Genomic DNA, 25,233 nt, shown 5'->3' with positions numbered 1-25,233 from the left:
TCAGTGTTTCTTGGTTGTCAGAACTTCTGGATCTTCAGAGCTTCTAGCGACTGAGTCCACATCAGAGTTTGTATAGCTTCAGAACTTCTGAAGCTTTTCCACTGTTCATACTGAACATGGTGAATGCGAAAGCGTTGCTTGGGTTACCCTTTATACACAGTGCTTCTGATTTGTGTGAAATTAAGTTAAGGTCAGAGCCTGTAAATAGCACACTCAGAAAAACACGTTAGAGTACCACAATTGTTCATATCAAAAGGTTAACTTGTAATCATCAAAACATGAGTTGTACTACTAGATCAAAACTTGATCTTACATCGCCAATGCAGCCTTTTCAATTTTTTGGTACCGTAACTCTGCCCCCTGTAAAGTATGGCTCACGAAATATATAACTTTCTGCTTTTTTCCCTCTTCCTGGAGCAACACCGTACTCTCCGCCTTGTCAGTAACTGCTAAATAGAGCACTAATGGAACGCCTGGTGTTGGCTTGGAGAGTACTGGTAATGTGGCCAATGATTCTTTTAATTTGGTAAAAGCTTGTTCGCATTCCTCTGTCCACTGAAACTTTGAATTCTTTTTTAAGCATGTGAAGAATGGGGCCGCTTTGTCACCCGCCATTGGCAAGAAACGTGACAAGGCGGTCATTCGTCCTGTCAAACGTTGAACCTCCTTTACACTTGTTGGGCTTTTCATCTCCAAGATCGCCCTTCCCTTATCAGGATTCACTTCTATTCCTCTTGATGTCAACATAAATCCCAAGAACTTTCGCCCCTGGATCCCAAAAGAACACTTCTCAGGATTCAACTTCATTTGATATGTTCTTAATTGAGTAAACGCTTCCTTGAGATCGCCGCCATGATCACTAGCCCTGGCGGACTTTACAATCATGTCGTCCACATATACCTCCATATTCCTGCCCACTTGTTTTGAAAATATTTTATCCATGAGCCGTTGGTACGTGGCTCCTGCATTCTTCAAACCAAAAGGCATTGTCTTGTAACAATAATTCGCCTGATTGGTCATAAATGCTGTACTTTCTTCATCCGATGGATGCATCATGATTTGATTGTAACCCGAGTAAGCATCCATGAGACTTAAAAGTTCATTCCCCGACGCTCCATCCACAAGCTTATCAACATTGGGAAGTGGATATGAATCTTTGGGACACACTTTGTTCAAGCTTGTGTAGTCCGTGCACATTCGCCACTTCCCATTGGATTTTTTGACCATCACAACATTGGCGAGCCATGTCGGGTACTGCACCTCACGGATGAAGCGGGCCTTGATTAGTTTCTCAGTCTCTAATTGTACTGCCTTATTCTTTTCATCACTAATTCTCCGTCTTGGCTGGATGACTGGGGTCACCCCTGGTCGAATAGCCAATTTGTGAGTGATCACATTGGGGTCAATCCCTGGTACATCATTGATGGTCCATGCAAAGAGATCCAAATTATCACCCAGCAGGGTGATCAACCTTTCCTCTTGCTCCTTTGTTAAACTGCTGCCAATCTTTAAAGTTTTATCCTTAATTTGCACTTGCTTGGTTTCTTCCAGAGGTTGTGGGCGGAAATCATCAGCATCGTCTCTTGGATCCAAACTAAATCCCTCTTGTGGAAAGATTTCCGTGATTCTGTGACTTTCTTTGGCGGCCTTACGCCCATAGAGCGCCACACTTCTTAAATAACATTCTCTTGCTGCATTTTGGTCCACATGCAATACCCCAACCTTTCCATTGCATGCTGGATATTTAACAGTTAAATGAGCAGTTGAAATGACCGCACATAGCTTGTTGAGGGTGTCTCGCCCCAAGAGTACATTGTAATTGGCTCTGCACGCCAAGACTAAGTACTTCACTTGAAATTTCTTTACAAACTCTCCTTCGCCAAAGGCAGTTGGTATTTCCACGTATCCCCGAACAGTGACACGGTCCCCTGTAAATCCTACCAAGGTTCCTTTATACGGCCTCAAGTCTGATTCTTTTAACCCCAGGCGATCAAAGGCATCTCCATAAATGATATCCGCCGAAGATCCCTGGTCCAAGAATACTTTCTTTGTTACATAATTGTTAACCCTGATTGTTACCACAATTGGATCGTTGTCATGGGGGATCACATGCGCAAAGTCCTGAGGGGTAAATATGATAGGGGAGTGATTCACCCAGCACTCGCTTTCATTCGCCTCATGTACTGAATGTACTGCCGCCACATAGCGTTTCTTAGCCTTACTTGAAAGTGCGCCCCCGCCGAATCCTCCTACAATAGATGAACATTCCCCAACAGGATCGCCCAACTCTTCAACTATCTCCTTGCCTTTGCCTTTGTCCCCTTGGGTGATCCTAGCCACCTCTGGCGCCGCTGTGTCTTTAACAAAGTTCGCCAAATGGCCAGCCTTAATTAAACGATCAATTTCCCTCCTTAAGTTCCAACAATTATCTGTCGTGTGCCCCAACGCTTTGTGGTACTCGCACCACCTATTGGTATCCACATTAGCTGGCGGCCGCCGTGGTGGTGGCGGATACTGCACAATGTTTGTCTGCCCAACTGCCCTTAAAATGGTACTTAAGGGTGCATTCAACTTAGTGAGTGGCGTTGGGGTTGGCGGAGCACCATGCTGACCAGTTGCGGCTACAGTGGGACCTTGGGAATTTCTGTGCCATGTATTTTGAAATCCGGGTTTGGAGTTTTGATATGATCCCGGTCTTGGTATACGGGGGGTTTGCGCTACCCTGGTTTCCTTCCCCGCCTTGGGTTTCTCCTGTGAAACACCGCCAGATTGAGACTGCTTGCGTCCTTCCTCTCTTTCTTGTTTCTTCTGATCATCTTGCTCAATTAATATGAATTCCTGAACACGAGCACGAAGGTCCATCATGTCTTTTGCTGGCCGCCTCGTTAAGTCACGATTCAAATCACCCGCCCTGAGGCCATTTTTGAAAGACGCCAAACACACATCCGGATTGTCCTCCTCCAACTGAACCGCCATCTTACTAAAGCGTGCCATGTAGCTTTTTAACTTCTCGCCTGGCTGCTGGTGTATGCTGATAAGATCAAACATCGTTGCCTTTGTGGTTTTATTGGCGGAGAATTGAGTTAAAAATTTCGTGGACAAATCAATGAAATTGTCAATGGAAAAGGGCGGCTGGCGGATGAACCATTGCATCGCTATCCCCTTGAACGTTGACGGTAACAACCTACACTTCACCTCATCTGTTGCTCCTCCAATAACCATTTTTGTGTTAAAGTAACGCAAGTGTTCCATGGGGTCAGAGTCGCCAGAAAAGGCGTCCAACGCCATCGTTTGCAGATGCTTTGGTATGCCCACCCTTGTGATGGCGGGAACAAAAGGCTGGAATTCAACAACGTCCTCGGCCTCGAGCCGTTGTTCTTGCTTATAGTCTTGTCGCTGAGTTAAATACTGCACCTGGGCTTGCAGCTGCTCGTTCTGGCTTTGTACTTTTTGCAAAGTGTCCAACATTTGTTGCAAGGCCGCCGGAGTGATTCCCGTCACCACCTCTGGTGCTTTTCTCGGAATGTTGGTTTTGAGGTCATCCAGATTTACATATTCAGGCGGCGCTGATCGTCGCCTTACTCCTGGATCTGATCTAGCTATCAGATCTGAAGGTCTCCCCGGAGCTGCATTCACCAACGACGACGGTGACTGCGCCACTGAGCGAACCCCCTCCGAAGAAGCCTCCTGCTCCGGCTCTTGAAGTACTTCTTGATTGTTATATCGTCCACCGCCGCGGCCGCCGTGACGACCACCACCTCTCCGGCGATGATCGCGGCGGCCCACGCCACACGAACGAGTTTCCATGGATCTTAAATCTCACCTTCTATGTCAAGTAATAGATCGAGGTAAGACCCACAGACGGCGCCAATGTTCTGTACTAGGGAGATCTGACGTCGGAAACTGACAGAAAGTAAACCCTAGCAGAGTACTAAAAATATCACAAAAGGAATATTCTCATTAAATGTTCAAAAGGTCCTTTTTACAAGGTGTTGACCTCTCCTTTTATAGAGGGGATGGTCATGATGTGGACTTTTGTTGTACTTGGGCCTGACAACCGGGGCCCAAGCCTTTATACATATAAGACAAATCCAAAGGAATCTTCCAGCTGGCGTGTGGGCCTATCTAACGGGCGGGCGAAATTCAGTGTTGTTCTGTGAATCCCGCCAAGATTGACTTTCGTTCCTGGTTGCTCATTTTGGGCGGGCATAAGCATGACTGACTTATGTCCCGCCCAGTCCACCAATCATTCAACATCTTTTCCAAATGAGTTCAGTGAGCAAGAGCGATGCAGGTGATGAAGCATCACTTCCGCTGTTACAACACTCCTCCTCAACCTCTAAGCATGCCTCCGACGGTGAGCTGGAGAGAATTCTCTCCGACACCGCCGTGTCCCTCCTCACCCGCTTTCGCTCCGCCATGTGGATCGAGCTCAGGCTCCTCTTCCACTTGGCCGCCCCTGCTGTCCTAGTCTATCTCATCAACTATGTCATGTCCATGTCCACCCAAATCTTCTCCGGCCACCTTGGTAACCTCGAACTCGCCGCCGCATCGCTTGGTAACGCCGGTATCCAAGTCTTTGCCTATGGCCTTATGGTACCCCCTTACTTCTCCCTCATCCTTATCATCGATCTTCATTCATTCATTCACATGTTGGTTGGTTGATGATATCGTATTGAGTTTTTCTTTTTTTATGACAAAATTATGACATGATTACGGAGTCTATGTTTTATTTACGGAGTCTATGTAGTTAGAGCTTCTCAGATCAATAATGTTTCTTTCACACCTTTATTAGAGGTGGAAAGAAGTGGAATGATGAGAGAGATAAGAAGAAAAGAAAAAGTAAGAGACAGGAAGTATGAGATGTGATATATGATAAGATGAGAGAGATAAAAATAAAAATAGGTGGAAATGAAGTGTTTAGAAAATGAGGTGTCATTACTGTTCTCAAATACATACATGAAAACTGTACCGATTTAATCAATAATATTTAATTTAATGTTCTTTTATTTAAATTCAATCCTTACCATTGATTATATATACATGACTGCACGATGAAATTGATTAAAAGTGATTATTAAATCATTAAGGCATATATCTTCACATGAATTCTTTTTAGATTAATTTTACGCGTCGACTCATTGTTTTTTAGGCTAGTAACACTCTTTTTCTAACACTCTTTTTAACTCTATCTTATTAATTGGTTAAAATTTATGTGAGTTTTATATTTTTAATAGACATCACTTTAATTTTAGTCTCTTATTATGTTTGTTCATGATGAGATGAACTCTCGGTGTTACAGTTGGGTATGGGAAGTGTTGTGGAGACGCTATGTGGACAAGCATTTGGTGCTCATAAATTTGAAATGCTTGGAATCTACTTGCAAAGATCAACCATCCTTCTCTCTCTTTCTGGCGTTGTTTTGACGCTAATATACGTCTTTAGCGAACCCATTCTGCTTTTTCTCGGAGAGTCCCCACAAATCGCGTCTGCGGCAGCGCTTTTCGTGTGGGGCCTTATCCCCCAAATCTTTGCCTACGCCGTCAACTTCCCTATCCAAAAGTTCCTTCAGGCGCAGAGTATAGTTGCGCCCAGTGCGTACATTTCAGCTGCCACACTGGTGGTGCACTTCTTGCTGAGCTGGGTGGCTGTGTACAAGGTTGGGTTGGGGCTGTTGGGTGCGTCGTTGGTTTTGAGCTTGTCGTGGTGGATCATTGTGATTGCGCAGTTTGTTTACATTTTGAAGAGTGAGAGGTGCAAGCACACATGGCAAGGGTTCTCATGGAAAGCGTTTTCAGGGTTGCCAGAGTTTTTCAAGTTGTCGGCTGCATCTGCTGTGATGTTGTGTCTAGAGACATGGTACTTCCAGATTCTGGTTCTGTTGGCGGGCTTGCTTCCTCATCCTGAGTTGGCTCTTGATTCTCTTTCCATTTGGTAAGTAATTCCTAATTTTTTATTTGTTTCTTAGATTTTAATTGATTAGTAATTGAGTTTTAAAGGTTAATCTTGTCTTGTTCCGGTCAAGAACACTCAGAGAGGGAGTAGATCCTAAACTCACATAAAACTTGAGAGTAGTAACCGTTTAATGCTTAACAATGAATGTTAAAAGTCCCTTACATTGAATGCCCTGCCCCCTTTTATAGAGGTTACCTGGACCCTTAATTCTAACTTAAATGGGTCAATTGGGCCGTTCTACTTTAAGCCCAACTCTCTTACACGCGCTCCCCGCCGCCCCATTCGGGTAGCTTGAGGCGAGAGAAAACGCTAACTTCCTTTACTTAAATGAACCCCCGCCGACGATCGGGACTCTAAGACATGTTATAAGAACAAATGAAGGATAAAATTTGGTTATTTTTATAAGAACCAACTTAAATTTTATGATACATTAATCATTTTTTGACATCAATAGATTCAATACCCTCATTTAATTATTTCTCTCCCTTTTTCAACATACAATTCACTAATGATCAATATAAATTAAGAAATGTAGATTGGAGTAATTTTGGAAAGTTGATATAAATTTGGAAAACATTACATATTTAATGCTACCAACTACTTTAACTACATTTCTTAAAGGACATGCAATTGTGATTTCGTTATTGTATAAAGGAACGCAGAGAGTATTTAACTTGTATGAATATATTGGAATCTAATTAGGCACATATAACTTAAAATCAACAAGGAGAGAAGGGAGTATGAAAGGGTTTAAGATAAAGTGGATCCTTAAATATATAAGCCCTGCAATTGTGAGTTTGTCCTTCACAGAGCTGCAAGGGGTACTGAAAAAAATGCTGCATGTTTTGGTAGTATTTGTAGTTCGGCTATGCGGGTACAAAATCCTTATTGCGGTCGATGCACACAAAAAGAATAAGATGAAGAGCCAGCTGAGATCATACAAGACAGTGAACAACAGCTCAAAATTACACGTATGAAAATTAATGTGATACTTTTGTTCATACTCTCCCTTTCGTCACTTGAGTATGAATGCGTTTCAAATCATGAATAAACTGGGACTGTACTTGTGGGCCTTATTCAGTTGGGACCATCGAAATGATGTGCCTATTTTGCCTGATTCGTGATCACGTGCTGCTGTAATTTCACGTGAGAAGGTTCTTTTGAATGTGATTTTCTTAACATAATGGCTTTTCGACCTAGTCCAATGTTCAATCCAACAATTTTCGATTTTTTTAACTAGTTACTAATTTTTTATTTGTTATTGCAGTACCACAATTAGTGGGTGGGTGTTCATGACATGATCTCCGTTGGACTCAACGCAGCTGCAAGGTTAAATTAATTCTATTTTTTATATGTAAAAGTTTCCATTAACTTGATTAGATTTTTTAGTAGCAAGAATTCCATTATATGTGGTAATCATATAATTGAATTGAATTATCATGGCTTATAAAAAAAATCATATAATTGAATTATACAAATCTGAAACTTTTAAATTTGTAAGCTTGAATAATCTTAATTAGAAAAAAATACTGCATACCACTAATAATGAACAAGTTTTTGTGTGACAAATGCAGTGTGAGAGTGAGCAATGAATTAGGAGCAAGAAATCCAAAATCAGCCTCATTTTCTGTGGTGGTGGTAACATTGATTTCATTCATAATATCAGTTATTGCAGCACTAGTGGTGCTTGCATTACGGGATATCATTAGTTACGTCTTCACAGGGGGTGAAGAGGTTGCTGCTGCAGTCTCAGATCTTTGTCCACTGCTTGCACTTTCTATTCTCCTCAATGGCATTCAGCCTATCTTGTCAGGTAATTAATTTAGTTCGTTTTACTCAAATTAATAACATGAATTTTGGATATGCTTGTAAATGAATTGTTTAGGACAAATTTTACACCAACTAGTAACTTGTGTGGTTAAAGATTTTACATCAACTAATTTTCAAAATTGTTTTCTATTTTCTGTTTTTAGAAAAAATATAAACTCAGAACAACTAAAAGTTTTTTTTTCTCTACTTTCTATTTTTAATGTGATTTGATTTTCTCATTAATTACACAATCGTATATTACTAATTTTTTTTTCTTAACACAAACAGCAAATTATCTTTGCCTTTTAATTTCTAAAATTATTTTTAAAAACTTTTGTTTAGTTTTTTTGTTTTCAAAAACAAAAAAATTTAAAAACAGTTTTTAAAAGTAGTTCTATATTTAGCTTTCAAAACTAAAATCTCAAAATAGTTGAGAGATGTATTTTGTTTCTGTTTTTATTTTTCAAATCACTCTTTCCTTTTGAAAAATTGTTTCTGAAAAATTTTTTTAAATACAGAAAATAAAAACTAAAATCAAACAGTCTATTTGAATATTTTGGGATTTTAGTTTTAAAAACTAAAAAATAAGAAATATTTTTAAAAATTTTAGTTTTAAAAACTAAAAAATAAGAAATATTTTTAAAAATAGGTTACGACAAATAATTTTTTTTCAATTTCCAAATATGTCTTAGGTCTCTCTAAAATTAGGGTTCTTTGGTTAAGACCCCTCTAAAAAATTTCCTTGAAAAACACCCCTGTATGGAAAATAATATTGAGGTTTTAGCCCTTGCTGTCACCTTCCGTTCTTTAGGCTTATCCAAAAAAAAAAAAATCTTCCATTCTTTAGAGGGACCTAAACCAAAGAACCATGGTTTTTTAGGGACCTAACACCATGATAAAAATTGAGTTTTAGGTCTCTAAAATCATGGTTCTTTTATTTTGGTCCCTTTAAAATTATGGTTCTTTGATTTATGCCCTCTAAAATCATGCCACGTCAGCGTCCGTTAGGTGATTCAGTAGATAATGGACAGAAGGTGGCGGCAGGGGCTGAAACCTCAGTATTATTTTCAATTTAGGGGTGTTTCCAAAAAAGATTATAGGGACCTATAAACCAAAGAACCATGAATATAGAATATAGAGGAACCAAAAACATATATAAAACTTTTCAAAAACTACAACCACACGCAACTTTAGTCTTTAAAATATTATACACCCACTTAACCATCTCAAGATTTTTTGTTATTTTTGAATTCTAAGTTGGACACACACAAAATATTAAACTGTTAGAAACTACTCAAACTAAAGACCGAAAAATGAAATTGCTCAAACTAGTGCATTGTATATAACATATCGCACATATAAAGGTGTGGCTGTTGGATGTGGATGGCAAGCTTTCGTTGCGTATGTGAACGTGGGTTGTTATTATGGTGTTGGCATTCCATTGGGCTCCGTTCTGGGCTTTTATTTCAATTTTGGAGCCAAGGTATGTTATTACGTTGATTATAGATTGAGTTTATTTTGGAGTTGCTTTGCATCCTTAATCTGCACTTCGATGTATAGTTTTACCAAACAAATTTTTATTTTTATTTTTATATATTAGATTTATTAATTTTAAACACTGTTAAAATATTAAACATATACAATCTTAACTACTTCATATATTTTTGTGGTAGGGAATATGGTTGGGGATGATAGGTGGCACAACTATGCAAACAATAATTCTAATGTGGGTCACATTTAGAACAGATTGGAGCAAGGAGGTAAGAAGATCCTATCATCTCTGAAAAAATACTATTCTTGTCACACTGTTGGAAATGAAAAATTGAAGTTATTACTTATTAGTGTCGAATAAAAAATGCTCTTCTTTGTAGGTAGAGGAAGCTTCCAAGAGATTGAACAAATGGGAGGAAAAAACAGAGCCACTTATGAACTGAAGAATTGAATAGCTAGATTGTTTTATGTAGAGGCTGTATCTTTATAATTGAAGCTAATTATAAAGATGAATTCTATAGAGGAGAGGATGGGCATATAGGTTCTTTAGTTGTACCAAAAAAGACAAGGATCATGTAGTGATGTAGGTTAATATTTAGGGTCCCACTACTGTGGAGCCCTATTTTTCGGGCTCCAATTTTGGATCCCTGTTTTTGACCTGCTATCACCCTTCACTTAAAAAAAATTAAAAAAAAATTTAATTAGAAAATTGTAATAAACGGTTTAAGTTAATAAAAATCTCATATTCTTCCTGTTCCACATTCATCTTCCCCACAACTCAAACCCAGAAATTTATCCTTTCATTGAATCTCCAAATCCGAAATTTTACAAAGAGAAGAAGAATTAGATCTAGATGAACAAAAAGGCTCAACAGTGTTCTGAACACTAAACCAACAGAAAAATCAAATCTTTACAACACAATATCAAATCTTTATGTAGAGGCTGTATCTTTATAATTGAAGCTAATTATAAAGATTAATTCTATAAAGGAGAGGATGGGCGGTTCTTTAGTTGTACTAAAAAAGACAAGAATCATGTAGGTTAATATTTAGGCTGTTCCATTTTTTTAATAAGCCAAAAATATATTAGATGAATGTACCGTGAATACTTCAACCCAATATGGCAAAAATACATACAAAGAAACAGACACGGGTGCAAATAGCATTGTCTAGCTAAGTAACACACACCAAATTAAAGCAATAGATCAAGATAAGAACAAATTCCACAGTAGGGGGTGTACTTTGCGCAAGGTGATCTATTGGGGGCCAAACGTGGCTATCGTCCAAGCTATGCTTGGTCTAGTATCTTGTAGTCCAACTGGATTTTTCAGGAGGGTGGTCGGTGGAAAATTTGTGATGGTAGTCAGGTTGATATTCTTCATGATCAGTGGCTACCTCAGGGGGTACCTGTTATAGGTAGTCAAGATTTAATGGCTGAATTTGGAGTGTCCAAGGTCTCTCATTTAATTGATCATGCAGCCAAATCTTGGAAGTATGCTTTGGTGGATTTTATTTTCCACCCAGCCACTGTATCTCATATTTTAAAAATTCCTTTGCCTTTGAATGGTAGTGTTGATACTCTCATGTGGCCAGAAACTGTTGATGGCAATTATTGTTCCAAATCTGGTTATATTTTTGTTCGCAGGAAGCTCCTTGGCGCTTGTTCGTCAACCTCTTCCCAGCCATCGCTTCCAGCTCCTTTGTGGAAGAAGTTTTGGCGTACTAGTGCCCAGCCCCGTTGCAAGGAGGTGGCGTGGCGTGTGGTTTCATCTTTACTTCCAGTCCGTGCAGCGCTTCGTCGGAGAGGCATGGATGTTGACCCTTTGTGCCCGGTGTGTGCTAATGAGGAGGAGACCGTGTTTCACTTGTTCGTGTCTTGTCCTGTGGCCCAGAATTTCTGGTTTGGCTCTCCCCTTTCCCTTCGTGTGCACGGATTTAGCTCCATGGAGGACTTCTTGGCGGACTTTTTCCGAGCAGCTGATGATGATGCACTCACTCTATGGCAGGCTGGAGTGTACGCTCTTTGGGAGATGTGCAACCATGTGGTTTTCCGAAATGGTGAGATTCATATGCCAAAGTAGCAGCCCTGATCCAGCGATGTTCCATGCTAGCTGCTGCGCCGGTGTCAGAGGTGACGGTGGTGCCTAGACCAGCCCCGTTGTTGCAGGCAACTTGGGTCCGGCCACCTTATGGTATCTACAAGCTGAATTTTGATGCAGCTGTGGCTACCACGGGAGAGGTGGGTTTTGGTTTGATTGTGAGGAATATGTTGGGTGAGGTCCTTGCTTCTGCAGCACAATATCTTCTCCATGCAGCTTCAGCGATTCTTGGGGAGGCTTTAGCCTTTCCCTGGTCTATGCAGCTTGCCATTCAGATGGGGTTTCGTCGGGTTCTTTTTGAGACAAATTTTTTGCAGCTGTTCCAGCTTTGGAAGAAACCTCCAGATGGTCGATCGTATTTATCTAGTATTGTTGGTGATTGCTTTATGTTATCTCGTTCTTTTGATTATGTTGACTTGTCTTTTGTTCGCCGTGGGGGCAATTCTGTTGCTGATTTCTTAGCTGGTACTGCTTCCAAGTATACTGATATGGTTTGGTTGGAAGAGGTACCTAGGGAGGTCATAACTTTGGTTCATAATGATGTAATGGCTTATATGCCTGCTTTTGATTAATGAATTTCCAGTTTCCTTTAAAATATATATATATATATATATATATATATATATATGCAACCCAAGAGAAATAGATACTACCAAACCAAATTCATCACCAAAGGTAAAAAGAAGGCCAGGGGACAATTTGACAAAGGAAGAGCCAACATGATAAGCGACGGTGGGGCCGCACGAGGATAAAACATTAGTGGATCATCACATTGAGCTAACAAGAGTGGTGGTTCACTTTTGCTTTTAATTGTTCATTTAAATTAAATTTTTGAAACACACAATTGTGTACACAGTCGTGAGTTTCATAAAATATTTTGTTTCGGCTTATATAGCAACACTCAAAAAACCACTGAAGTATGTGTAATTAGCGGAGGCTCCGTTTTTTTTTGTAGACAACTGTTAGTTGTTAGTAAATTAGTACAAATTATCGGTTCGAACTCTTACCTTTCACATGCAATTACCCTTAGCTCAACCATTTGAGCTACCCACCCCACCCTAGCGGAGGCTCCGTAATTACTAATTAGCTAAGGTAGCATTTGGTAGACAGGTGGGAAGGGAACTGAATAGGACACATGGGTTCCGTTCTGTGTTTGTCATGTATTTAAGATGGAACGGAACGGGACAAAAGGCTCCAGGAACGGGACACTTTGGTTCCCTGAAAAAGGGTGGAACAGAACACTCTCTTAAAACTTTTGCAAGTTCAAAATTACCCCTAATTTATATTTGAAATTTTATGTATCTAAACAGTTTAAAATCACTTCTAAAATTGAAAGCACTTATTATATTTGTAGACAAAGTTAATGAAAATCTACTTTTTCAAAAAAATCACTTAAAATAAAATCAATTATTTTTTCAAAAGTAAAATTACTTTTTTTGTAAGCAATGATAAACGAGCCAATTAGAGTGTGTTTGATTCAACTTATTTTGGAAAAAATAACTTTTTAATCAAAAAAATCACTTTTTGTGTTTGTTTCAGCTGAAGCTGAAAACATATTATTTGAAACAGTTACTTTAGATTATCATAAAAATATATGATGATAGATGAGAGGAGATAAAAAAAAGTGGTTTTAATTAGAGTAGTCAAACACGAATCAACTTAATTAAAATAAAATCAATTATTTTTTCAAAAGTAAAATCAGTTTTTGTAAGCAATGATAAACGAGCCAATTAGAGTGCGTTTGATTCAACTTATTTTAGAAAAATAAATTTTTAATCAAAAAATCACTTTTAAAATCAAAAAATCACTTTTTGTGTTTGTTTCAGCTCCTATTCCGTTCCGTCACCAAACGCTAGCTAAGATTAAAATCTCATATTTTTTCTTGGTCAATAATCTCATCCATCATAAAAATAAAAATAAAATCTCATCCAAAGCCATGGGCCTTTCGGCCCCAAATAAGGGCCCATGTGAAGTAGAGGTTCATTCATTCACCGCTCTCCAGTGGAGTTGCGAAGAAGCAACAGAAGAAGAGGAAGAGGAAGATGAGCGAGACAAGGCCGGTACCGAGGAGAGAGAGTCCATGGGGAATTACAGGAGAAAACCACCCTGAACCCAAAGCTCACCGATGCAATGACCGTGTTGAAGATGTCATTCAGGTTTTCCCTTTTCTATTTAAATCAATCACATCTTTTCATTTTGAAGAAAAACTCTTTTTTTTTTTCCTCAAAATTTTCATGTTTTTTAATTGGGGTTTGAATCCTTATCATTAGTTTTCATTCGAGTTTAATCTCTTAATCAACGTTATACTGAAATGCAGTGTAATTGAAATTCGTGTGAGTGTCACTAGGATCTGTCCAGGCAATTTCATTTCATTTCTTGACAATTTCTCTTTTAGCTGATTGTGAAGAAGCCAATATTAGGTGTTTAATTGCTTTTAGAGAGGCTTGAGGAAATTGAAATTGATGCTCAAGGTTAACAGTTTGCAGGGTGGCAATTGAAAATTCTTGTCAGGAGAAGGGGTGGAATTTACTAACATGATACATTATTAAGCTCAATATCATATATTAGACAGTGTTATCTAATATCCGCCATGGCGGATTCTCATGGCGAGTTTTCGGCTTTCTGCCATGGCCAATATCCCGCCATAGTCCGCCATTTGCCATTATTATTTGTCAAATATGTTGGGGTTTTGGCTCTCCGCCATCCGCCAGTAACAACACTGATATTAGAACAGAAAACATAAGAAAGGATAGAATTTAAAAAACCAAGCCAAGTGAACCAACATGAAAGTGAATCCTATGAAAGGGCTAGAGAAAGTTATTGCACACATTTGTAGAGAGGAATATGAACCTTGGGAGAACCACACCCCAAAAGCTAGCTGTTGTAGTTGGAGAGCCCAAGGCCTTATAAACCCCACATTAGAATCCCATACTTCCAATGTGGGACTCAAGTCCCATACCTTGCAATGGGGTCCTAACATCATATCCTAGGGAAACTATAACAGATTAGACTGGTCATGATTTAATTGGTCACATAATTTGTGGTTTGTGGACATTTCAGGTTTTCTCTATATATTTTTTTCATGTTTCCATATGCATTTGTTTTGGAGTGAACTTGGTGTTATTATCTTGAGTCTTAAAGGTGGTAAATTGTGTAGGCTTGCTTTGAGGGAAACCCATTCAAGACTGTTCCAGGACCTTTCAAGCTCTTCTGGAAGTGCATGCGTTCTAAACCTGGGTGAGATTATTGTCTAGCACACCATTCTCTCCTCTTAAGAATATCGTTGTTTATGAACTATGCCACATAGTCTTATGAATTAAAGCAGCATCAAACTTTAAGAGAGCTATCATTAGGGAGATAATAAATATCATCAGGACCAAATCAGCCACTGCTTGCTATAGTTTTTTACTTGTACATCATGCACACCTTGTTTTGGCTTACTCCATACAAGTTTTCCAGTCACTACTTATTGTATGCTAGGTTGTTTTGCTTATGACTTTTGTGGCTATTGCAGCGAGGAACCAACAGAGCCCTTTACCTATTTGGATTTGGAACCACTGAAGAGTGTGCCAAAGCCTGTGAAACCTGAGTAGTGCCATTTTTACAAATGCCTTGGAAAGAACAATTTTGGCTCTCCGTGGTCTTTTTATGGCTTCAACTTTTCAGTCCACCGGGATGGTGTTTGCAAAGATAATATGTAATGTAATTAAGTTGTCTTCATTTCACTTTGTTACGCGAAATAGAAGTTGTATGCCTTTGTTCTGCACTTCAATGTTGCTTGCCCAATAAGGCATGGCCAGTTGAATTCTTGAATATTCTACCTGATAATCTATTGATTACTTGTTGGATGTTATAAACGCCAATAACTAATGTTTGGCTGGATTAGTTTGAGGGTTTTCGTTATATCTCTGGTAAATTCATTACATCTTAGATCTGTCCCTTGGTATGATAATGAGATGATTTGAATCCTATTAATCTACTGATGCCTATTACATGTGTGACCAAAACATGAGAGCCATATATCAAATGATGTATTTTCCGACAAACTTTGGATTACCAATGATAATTTTTCTTTATATGTGAAGAATTCTCTTGTGAGCCTGCATGGCTATGGCTAAATGTACTATATTGTGAATGTCCTTATCATCACTCAAGTTTGATTACCACATTTTTTGAGTACCTTTGACAATTGATAGGATAATTCCTTCTTTAGCACCCGGTTATATTATGCCTCTCATGGAAATTCTTTAACGGATCAGGATCCTCTCAAATGTAAACTCCTGCAAGTTTTCTCAAGTTAAAATTGTATCTATCTCTCTCTTCATAACAATATTTTAGTTCTTGAATGATAAAAATTGATTAAATAATGCTTGAAATTACCACATTTGATTTTTATGTGGCAAAGTGAAAATTTTCTTTGTTATTTTTGGTATTGTTAGCTCTCCTTCCTCCTCCTCCACCATCCCTACCTCCTTACCCCTCCTCCAAACCATCTCCCATTTTCCCCTCTATGACAAAGAGGAAAAACCAAGAAAATACCATTTTTGCCAATTTTCTTTACTACTCGGTATCAATACCTCATTGAAACATTCACACTTTCATACCATCTCTACTCTCATTCCATCACCTACTCTATTGTTCCATAACATACATCCATGAACCATTTACACTCCATCAATCCTGTCTTGTGAGTAACAAAAACGTGTTGTTTGGGGGGGGGGGGGGGGGTTGATAAGTCACTTTCTTTTTGTTAATAATGCTCTTCCTTAAAAGCAGAGCAGATCAGCCATAGTTTACAAGCTTGAACTCAAAACTTCTTTACATGAAAGTACAATTGTCTAAATCTAGTGTATACAGGCTTTAAATGTATATCATGATAATAATAATCGTTTCCTTTTTTTCATACTGTGTTTATGACAACCTTACAGCCACAATTTCCTACCTAAGGAGGAAGAAATCAAGATATTTCAGTATAGACAAAATTTGTGTGAATACTATTACTAAAGGTATAGCCAAATTAAGAAACAAAAGAAGATACCAACAGAAACGTCCCTGATTACTTAGGCAGGTGAACTTGATTGACCATCTATGCTCTGGCTGCGTCTCCTCTTGTTACTCTTCTGCCTAAGTACCTCTTTGATTTCTTTTTCTCTCTTATCCACGAAATCAATCAAGTCCTTGAAGCTAGCAGATCCGATTTTCATAAACCGTCTAGACCTGCTTGATTGAACTTCCTCGTCAGCTACCTCAGGCTCTGGGATAAATTTCATGTATTGACAGAACACTCTAACAAAGAATGCAATCAAAGTAAGGAGACATGCTATGCCACATATGAGAAAGAGACCCCAGAAGCTGCTCAGAGATAGCTTATTTGAATCGATATCATCGAGTTGTGCTGTGCAATCATGTTTTAGAAGCCATTTGTCATGGATCTTTTGCAGGTCACCATTCTCGGAGAGTTGAAGAATGGCGGTTGACATATCAACAGCAAGGGGAGAGTCCCTCTGAAATGCCTGAGATGAGGTATCAAATATAAGAAGGTAAGAATGCATTAGCACACTTGATAGTAAGAGTCACAAAAGGAACAACTTCATTAAGTAAAAGAATATTTATGTATGAACTTTGACTCACAAACTTTTTTGAGAAATAGTAGAAGGAAGTTTGATCCAAAAAGACATAAAACAAATCATCAAAAGTGCTTTGGCTTCACTTTCTTTTCAGCTTTCAGGGAGGAAGGAGAGAATGATTAACAAGAGTACTATTTGAACAGCAAAGTGTGTGTTTGGATACAAGTTGAACAGAAATGAACAGACTTTCATCTCAATTTGTTTGAAGAGTTTCATTCACTTTTTGTCTTAAAGTATACATAGCCTAAATGATTAGCTGAGGTGACTATATGGCTTAACAAAAATAAAGCAAAAAATCCTTGTATTAGGAAACAGCTATAGATGAAATGGCAGACCTATCTTCAATCAAAGTTCTAGAACAATTCTCATAAAAAGAAAAAGAAAGAAAACAAAGTAAATGGATAGAATTTAGGAATTTAAACCATAGTCATGCAAGAAAGATACTTACATATCCCCAACCACTTTTAGTGAACTCCTGCCCAACGGTTCTGAACTTACAGTTGGTATTGGACATGAAGAGCTGAATATAAGGAAGCTCATCAACAATGGCTACAACCCCTCCCCCTTTCGGTCCACGCATAAGGGCATCAGCATATGCCGACTGATCTCTCAACGAAACTATCCTAGATTCTTGTATATTGAGTTCATCTATCAGGTACTTCCGAGCAAAGGACCCATCTTGAACTCCAATTGGCTGAGTACCTGAGATCAAGCTGTCAATTCCTTCAATTTGTGAAGACAGTTGCTGCACTGTGAGTATGGATGTTAAGCTTGCTGTGTAGCTTGAATTGATAATAAGCACGACGAAAAGCCATATGATCAGCACGAATCGCCCAAGACCACTCACAGTGTTTTCTCCTGTACCATGTCAAAGCAGCAAATAAGTCAGAAATTTTATCATGTACCATACAAAGTAAGGACTATTAAGGGTGAAAAATTGAAGATATGTGATGAGAAATGGATAATGAGAAGGCACATACTGTGTGAGAAAAACATTGTTGAGAAAGTAAACCTGCAAAAGAGGAGCTAATTTCAGCAAATATGTTACTAGATGTTAAATCAAGTAACCAAAGGATTCATCTTAAAAGGCTTTCATATAGTTCAAACTTCAAAAATACTTACCAAAAGATTGTCATAATTTGTTTCTTGGGTGGACCACGGAACTCTGGATTGTGCCGGTGCTCAAGAACCCATACAACAGCTCCCACAAAAAGAAAAAAGGCACCAGTAACACACCACATTTGAGCAGTGAATGGCTTAAGGAAAGACCAAGGGCTTGATTTGACCTCCTTGACAGGAACAACAACAACCAGCCCTGATTCCATGAAAGGTTGAGTGAAATCCAAAATCCTTGTCCTGTTTGGGACAATTGTAATATCTCCAACAGCTGCATCATAGTTCTGAAGAATGAAAGGAAAGGACCAAATTAACATAACCACAGGAATTAGAAGACACTTGAATTGAACCTCCCTTGATAGAAACTAAAAATTCTATTTTAGATACTACCATCTAAAAGGTTACTACTACTTGCTGTCCTTCATCCCGTTTGGAAACGGACAAAAGAGCAATTATTGAAGCTTATATATTAGAAAAAGCACTGGATAAGCTCCAATAAGTACTTTTTAGTCTGCAATCAAACAAGCTTCTTATCAGGCATGTGATCACTATATTAGGCTGCTAATTAGACTTAGAAACTTACATTTGATGCAACCTGATTGGCAAGGTCACTATAGCTGGGATTTCTATCACCATTTCCAAATAATATATATTGTCTTGGGACAGGATAAGGCAGCAAATTTATGGCTGCTTCAAAGACATCAATGCAAAAGCCTTTTACCCCAGGAGGGTTCTTGTCTTTAGATACAATCTCCAAGTAGCCAACTCTAAGAGGCACTGCTATTCGCAGCGGCTTTCCGTTGTTGGGGAAAACCCACCCTTTTGGTGTAGCTATAGTTTCTCCAGGCCACAGAACACTGTCCAGTTTCTCATTGCTTGTTGAAGTGTTGGCTGGCTTCTTATATAACACTTCCGGTGCTATGACTGATAGACCAGAGTAATTAGACCAATAACCAATTCTCCGGGATCCAAATTCACCAATGTTCAGGACATCATATGCAGGATGAATCAGATTCCTTTCCCCATCAAACTGAATTGGACCACTCAAACCAGTGAAGTTCATTCCCAAGATTGTGGGAAAAAACAATGGACCTCCTTCAAAAATGCGAAGCGATGATAAATGCAACATGCTTCCATTATTGTCTTGCAACTTAGGATCAAAAGAGAAAGATATGTTTCCCCCTTCTTTGGTAAAAACATCTAGAGCACGGGCTGCTAACCAAACAGAATCATATGCATACAATGCATAAGAGTTGAAGCTTGACTTCTGCATGCCTTTTAGGTTCTTCAACCTGGAGAAAAATTTGTTTTTGAGATCACTATCAGGAGTGTGGTGGCGCAAAGCTACAACCCCTTGAAGGAGATTTAATGTGCCAGTGTCAACTTGCTCCATTGAATCCAGCACTGAAGGAAGCCAATCTGTTGCAATCCACACATAGCCACTGGTTATCATTCCAAGCTTCTTGGCAATAGAAAAAATTTGCAAACCAGAATCAGGATTAACATGGAGAACATAGACCCGGGATTCCATTAAGTTCACTCCATTTAACAAGTCACTGATATAACTCTTGGAGGCTCCAGGAGGCAAGGCAGCCTTGTAAGAGATCTTGCCGCGCTTCTTCGCGAGAGCATCTCCGAGTGCTGAAATCCCGTTCCTTCCATTATCATCATCTACAAAAATGGCAATCACCTCCCTCCATCTATAGTGATCAACCAAGTCTGCAACTGCATACATCTGAAAATAGTCACTGTGGGTGGTGCGGATAAAATACGGGTACTGCAGAGAAGATAGAGAGGGATCTGTTGCCCCAAATGAAAGAAGAGGTACATGGAGTTCATTAGCAACGTGAGAGATGATATGGGCTATTCCAGAGGACTGTGGACCAATTACAGCAACTACTTCATGCTCCATTAACTGCAAAGCTACATCATCAAGAAAAATTAATGAAGTTTGTTCACTTCTAGTTCAAACACACACATACATGCAGAGAAAGGACAATAAGAGTCCACAGAAATTTTTCTCTAAATTTTGTTCCAAGAACATATATGCAATGACATACTAAGACAATTTGAATGAAAAGGGAACCAATTCAAATTTCAGGCTTCTGTTTACTAAATGATTTCCTATTCACTAAAGTGGTTGAGACGAATAAGCTAACGGGTATACTTACCTTGCTTTATTTTGGAACCGAACCTATTGCAGTTTTACAGCAACAAAATTTGGAACACCAGACATTTTACATGCAATGAAATTCACAGGTAGACTTAAGAGGAAAGAATACTCTTACAATGAAAGTCTTTTTTTTTTTTTGCAAAATTGGACATGATTACACATAGAATGTCCTAAGATGACCGGAAATTTATGAGCATGTTTGAATGCGGACCAAAGAGCATTTATCGACGCTTATCTAGTGCATTTTTTAGTAAATAAGTTTTAATAAGTGTTCTTTAGTCCGTATCCAAACGAGCTCTACATCCGTATCACCTAAAGAGGCCATGGAGTAAAAGGAAGACTAAGAAAGCTAAGAAACAATTTATCTTATGTTTGATAAATAAGACACAAACCAATTCTTAAAAATTATAAGTATATTCCTCTAAAAAAAGACCTTAGATTGACCAATCCAAACAGCAGCTTGTAGCACTGAAATTCAAGTTTTGGTAAATACCTTCCACTGTTCCAAGAAACCCACTGCAATTTGTATCATGTAAAAGGACCTCCAGCTTAATGCCAGGAAGAATGATTTTATCAGCATTAACATCTTCAATTGCAGCCAAGATTCCAGGTTTAGCAGACCTTCCAATGACAGAATCAAGAGTGAACAAGGCTCCAATCCTCAAAACACTTGGGTTGGAAGAAACACTAGAGTTTACAGCACTAGTTCCTGTCATTCCCATCACATCCATGGGAATCCACAAGCAGAAAACCATGAAGAACAACACCTTGACCCAGAGCACCTCCATTTCTGAGAAAAGCTTGCAGCTAGTAGTTTAATAATATGTTTGGACAAATTATTTTTCATCAGAATCAATTTTGACACTAGGACGCTATCCTATCCACATAAGCTTCTTCCCAAAATTGATTTTACCTGTAGAATCAGTTGTAGAAGGATTTCCAAGTTCTCCAGTTTAGACCTACCTCCATCAGATTTCAGCACCTGTCAAGTGCAACTCATTTAAGCAGCAGCACAAAGACACAAAGAAAAGAAAGCAAGAAACGTCATTTGTGTAGAAAACAGAAACACTTGCAGCCCATAAAACTAGATTCAAGCATCCAACCAGAAACTTGGCATCAAGAATTTGGATTTTTAAAATTCAGATACTCACATCCCCCACATGGAAAAAGAAAATGATATGAGCATATCCAGACTTTTCAATTTTAGTATTAATTAGATAGGTGGTTACAGGTTATTATCATGAGTCATTCATAAGCCTATCAAGGTCAGAAATTCTTAAGAGAAAACAAATGCTGAAACTTCATAAATAATTGGGTGTGTTGGGGAAGCTAAGACCCACATGCCTAATTAATATTGCCAATAAAGGGAAAGAAAGTATTTAATATGCAAAGAGACCTCAAGAACAAGCAAGGGAGTGGGCAGAATCTGAGGTTACCTCAAAGCCAAACTTAAAGAGATAAAAGCTTGCAAGTCGCCAAAGTTCTGAACTTTAAACAAGTACATAGAGCATGTGACTAAAGAATGAACCAACTCACTTTCACTAACTAAAAAAAAGAACTAACTCGGGTGCAAACTCAAAGCAAAGAATCATTCACTCTCTTTTCAAGTGCTTATAAAAAAAATAACTCTTTTCAAGTGTGTTAGGAAAATTTATGATTTTATTATATAAAAAGAAGTAATTTTTTGGCGAAGAAAGGGTTCTGACAATATTAAAAACACATCCAAACAGCTATGGAAATATATCTTGTAAGTATAAATTAATTTCCTTCATAATATTGTGTGTTCAAATTTTTGCGGCTTATTTGAGAGTTGTTTTGATGAGTAATCTAAGCTGACTTAGGAAAATGTTTTCTTCACACCTCATTTTGAGGTGGAAGAGGAGAGAGATAGGAAGAAAAGAAAAAGTAAGAGAGAGTAAGTATGAGATGTGATAGATGATAAGAGGAAAGAGGTAGAATCAAAAATAGGTGGAAATAAAGTGTTTAAAAGATGAGGTGTGTATATATCATTACTCGCTGACTTATAGTTCTGAAAGCATGATGTTATAACTTATTTAGTAACGAGAGCAAAGCCCATCCAACTTTTAATTAAAAAAAAATCTGACATCAAACATTGTCTTCCCACGTTATTCTCGCAAGAGATGCATTCATCGGTCTTCAGTTTATGACATGAGTGTCACACTTTTTTATTTTTTCTCAATATATATGTGACTGTGATGGCTTAGCTAGATTGCTATAGAAAGATCTACCAACGTCATTACATTGTAATATGAAATAACTTCTAGCAAAAATATTCGTGTACCACTATTCACATACAAAAATTATATGCGCTCACTTTTTCTTTCATTTCATATTCACTTATTTTTTTTTCATATTTCTCACTTCTTTTTCTATCATAAAACATATCACATCTTTTAATTCTCTATCTCCTCTTTCTATCACTCTATAGGTGGAGGTGGAGAGTTGTGTACATGTCATTTTTCGAATATTTTATATCTCACATTTGCAATTTTTGGTAATTAACGGTTTTTAACTCAGAGTTTATTTTTTTAAGAACATCTCCAATGCTAGTTCTTATTTCTTAGTTCTTAGCATTATTCACGTAGGCCCGTATCGCCACATGTGCTTAAGCAACTCTCAAGCAATTTTGCTCCAACCATGAGTTGTTAGTTCTTAGTTCGTACTAGTGTTCTTACCCGTGCGTTGCACGACGAGTTGATTTACTTGCGAGACCAAATTATAAAAAAGAACTAAATAAATGAAACTTTAAAAACAAACCAACCACCAAATTCAGCCAAAATTAGTGATATCATGTACACAAACACTATAAATTGAAACATGACTCCAAAATGATCAGCAACAAATCCTATCTCCATATCTGTGCTTAGAAAGTTTACTTCCATACACTGCAAAATCAGCAAACAGGTCAATGAGTTTTGTTTTGCTTAACATCAAAAAATAACTAATTCATTTGATGTCAAGTTTAAATAGACCTGAAATATATTGGAAACAATTAGATATTGGAAGCCACCTCTGGCGCATGAAGCAAACTGCCAACAACTGATCACAGCACAGTTAGATTAGGAATACTTAAAAAAAAAAAAATGTTGTTGCACTACATACCTTATGCTTCTGTCAAATATTTTCAAACACTTCTTGGTATACAACATTACGGGTTTTGTTAGAAACATTCCCTTCATCATCTACGATTAGAATTTTCAATCCTTTTCTTGATTTCACTCTAGACAAAGCTACATAAAACTGGCAGTGAGTAAACACAGGTCTTGGAAGAAGTTATGTAATTTATGGTGGTTGCAAGTGTCAGGATGTCTAATAAGTTATGTAATTTATGGTGGTTGCAAGTGTCAGGATGTCTGAAAAAATAATTGTACATCAAAATCAGCACTGAATTTTTAGTGCCACATGTTTAAAGTGGTATCCTCCGGCTAATTTTGGCCATAGTCGACAATGACCAAATACAGTAGAATATGAGTAAAGAAACTACATGTGGCCCATGTTTGTAGGTGCAATTTGTGAGGACTCATTGACATTTGACATTAACCGTTTGTATTTGAAGAGATTATAGACATGTGAAAGTATACTGATGTAATGGTAGCTTGAATAGAAATTGAACACATTAGTTAAAAATAATCTAGATAAACATAATATAAGAAAATAAACTCATACACCTAATATTTTAAAATTTTGGATGAAAATATGTAATCAGGTTCTCTTTCTATAGTCACAATCGGTTTTTGTTCTAACGAGCCCTTCGATTATCTAACAAGAAGTAATCGGTGTAGTTGGTTGTACAGTAATGAGATGATTGCGTGCTGCTTTGTTTTTCCCTCGAGCGCAGGATTGTTTCTAGGCCAGGAAGTTTTTGATATCGGAAACTGAATGTGCACTAGGTAATGATTTGTTGCTCCATGTGTTAAGTTATTTGGTGCATGGCTCAGATGAGCTACGGGTGGTCACTATCGACCATCATATCGTTTTAGGGTAGAAATCTAAGAAGGTCAAATGTCGTCTAAAGGAGTAGTGTGGTCGTCCCCTGTTGTCACATAGATCGATCATGTACTTGAATGTATCATGTTAGGCTACTCTTATTATATCGATCTCTATTGATTCTAAGTTCTAACTCGACCGCCTTCAGTTTAAGGTATCGTAAGTGGTTCAGATTTATATGACGTGGTCAACAGTGACAAGGTAGGTGACAATTAGAACAATAGTTCCCTAACATTTAACTTCAGTAAGGTATAGTCGCGTTTGGTAGACAGGTCAGAACGAGACAGAACATGACACACGAGTTATGTTTCGTATTTGCTATAAATTTAAGACAGAACATAACAAGACATAAGTTTAGGATGAGTGTTGCTGGTGTTCTTTGTAATTCAAACGAACATGGGTTGACTTGTCAGCTTGCCTTCGGGAAGGTGTTTCGTTAAGTGCAAAGGTTTTAACCGTGGAGAAGGTCCTTTTCCACATTGGGAGCTGAGTCTATAGAACTTTTGTTTGTGAGCATCAGATTGTAAGGATGTCTTTGATTTGCTTAGTTGCAATGTTGATGTTTCATATTTGCTATAACATTAAGACAAAACATAACAAGACATAAGTTTAGGATGAGTGTTGCTAGTGTTCTTTGTAATTCAAATGAACATGGGTTGACCTAGGGAGGGCACGGTTCGTTAAGTGCAAATATTTTAGCCATGGAGAAGGGCCTTTTCCACATTGGGAGCTGAGCCCATAAAGCTTGTGTTTGTGAGCATCAGATTGTAAGGATGTCATTTTTTTTTCTTGAAACTCAAGGTCGTTGACTTGCTTAGTTGCGATGTTGATGTGCATACTCACAGGCACAAGAATGTGATTGTTATGATAAGAGACATGCTATATGAGTTGGGATTGAAATATCAATTTTCTTCAAGTTCCCCGTGATAGAAATATGAAAAGAACTTGCAATTTTC

General features: G+C 38.2%; 4 protein-coding genes and 1 pseudogene across 8 annotated transcripts; 4 read left to right on the top strand and 1 right to left on the bottom strand.

Moving 5' to 3' along the window:
* On the top strand, window positions 1-9,974 carry LOC130748674 (protein DETOXIFICATION 40-like; annotated as a pseudogene).
* Window positions 9,975-10,684: 710 nt separating this feature from the next.
* Window positions 10,685-11,335, top strand: LOC130743867 (uncharacterized). The gene has a single exon (XM_057596089.1). The coding sequence runs from the start codon at window positions 10,685-10,687 to the stop codon at window positions 11,333-11,335; it is 651 nt and encodes a 216-aa protein (XP_057452072.1).
* Window positions 11,336-11,358: 23 nt separating this feature from the next.
* On the top strand, window positions 11,359-11,925 carry LOC130743866 (uncharacterized). The gene has a single exon (XM_057596088.1). It carries the CDS (start codon window positions 11,359-11,361, stop codon window positions 11,923-11,925), a length of 567 nt encoding a protein of 188 aa, XP_057452071.1.
* Window positions 11,926-13,338: 1,413 nt separating this feature from the next.
* On the top strand, window positions 13,339-15,256 carry LOC130749770 (uncharacterized). Its single transcript, XM_057603145.1, has 3 exons — window positions 13,339-13,509; window positions 14,511-14,590; window positions 14,868-15,256. Exons 1-3 carry the CDS (start codon window positions 13,396-13,398, stop codon window positions 14,944-14,946), a joined length of 273 nt encoding a protein of 90 aa, XP_057459128.1. The 5' UTR covers window positions 13,339-13,395; the 3' UTR covers window positions 14,947-15,256.
* Window positions 15,257-16,145: 889 nt separating this feature from the next.
* LOC130748672 (glutamate receptor 3.4-like) lies at window positions 16,146-21,852 on the bottom strand. Of its 5 annotated transcripts, none has more exons than XM_057601913.1 (8): window positions 21,706-21,852; window positions 21,183-21,251; window positions 20,763-21,076; window positions 18,680-20,019; window positions 18,103-18,380; window positions 17,961-17,992; window positions 17,429-17,838; window positions 16,146-16,866 (listed from the first exon to the last, which is right to left on the bottom strand). In XM_057601913.1, exons 3-8 carry the CDS (start codon window positions 21,055-21,057, stop codon window positions 16,414-16,416), a joined length of 2,808 nt encoding a protein of 935 aa, XP_057457896.1. In that variant the 5' UTR covers window positions 21,058-21,076; window positions 21,183-21,251; window positions 21,706-21,852; the 3' UTR covers window positions 16,146-16,413. The 5 variants fall into 5 exon arrangements, with proteins under 5 accessions (XP_057457896.1, XP_057457893.1, XP_057457897.1 ...); XM_057601910.1 differs by having other exon boundaries at window positions 20,763-21,059; window positions 21,706-21,851; XM_057601914.1 differs by lacking the exon at window positions 21,706-21,852 and adding an exon at window positions 21,421-21,633.
* Window positions 21,853-25,233: the final 3,381 nt, after the last annotated feature.

This window comes from Lotus japonicus, chromosome 3, assembly GCF_012489685.1.
Source record: "Lotus japonicus ecotype B-129 chromosome 3, LjGifu_v1.2".
In the NCBI taxonomy this organism is placed as follows: domain Eukaryota; kingdom Viridiplantae; phylum Streptophyta; class Magnoliopsida; order Fabales; family Fabaceae; genus Lotus; species Lotus japonicus.
The sequence above is the reverse complement of the archived record's forward strand: the minus strand, read 5'-3'. Positions and strand labels throughout refer to the sequence as shown.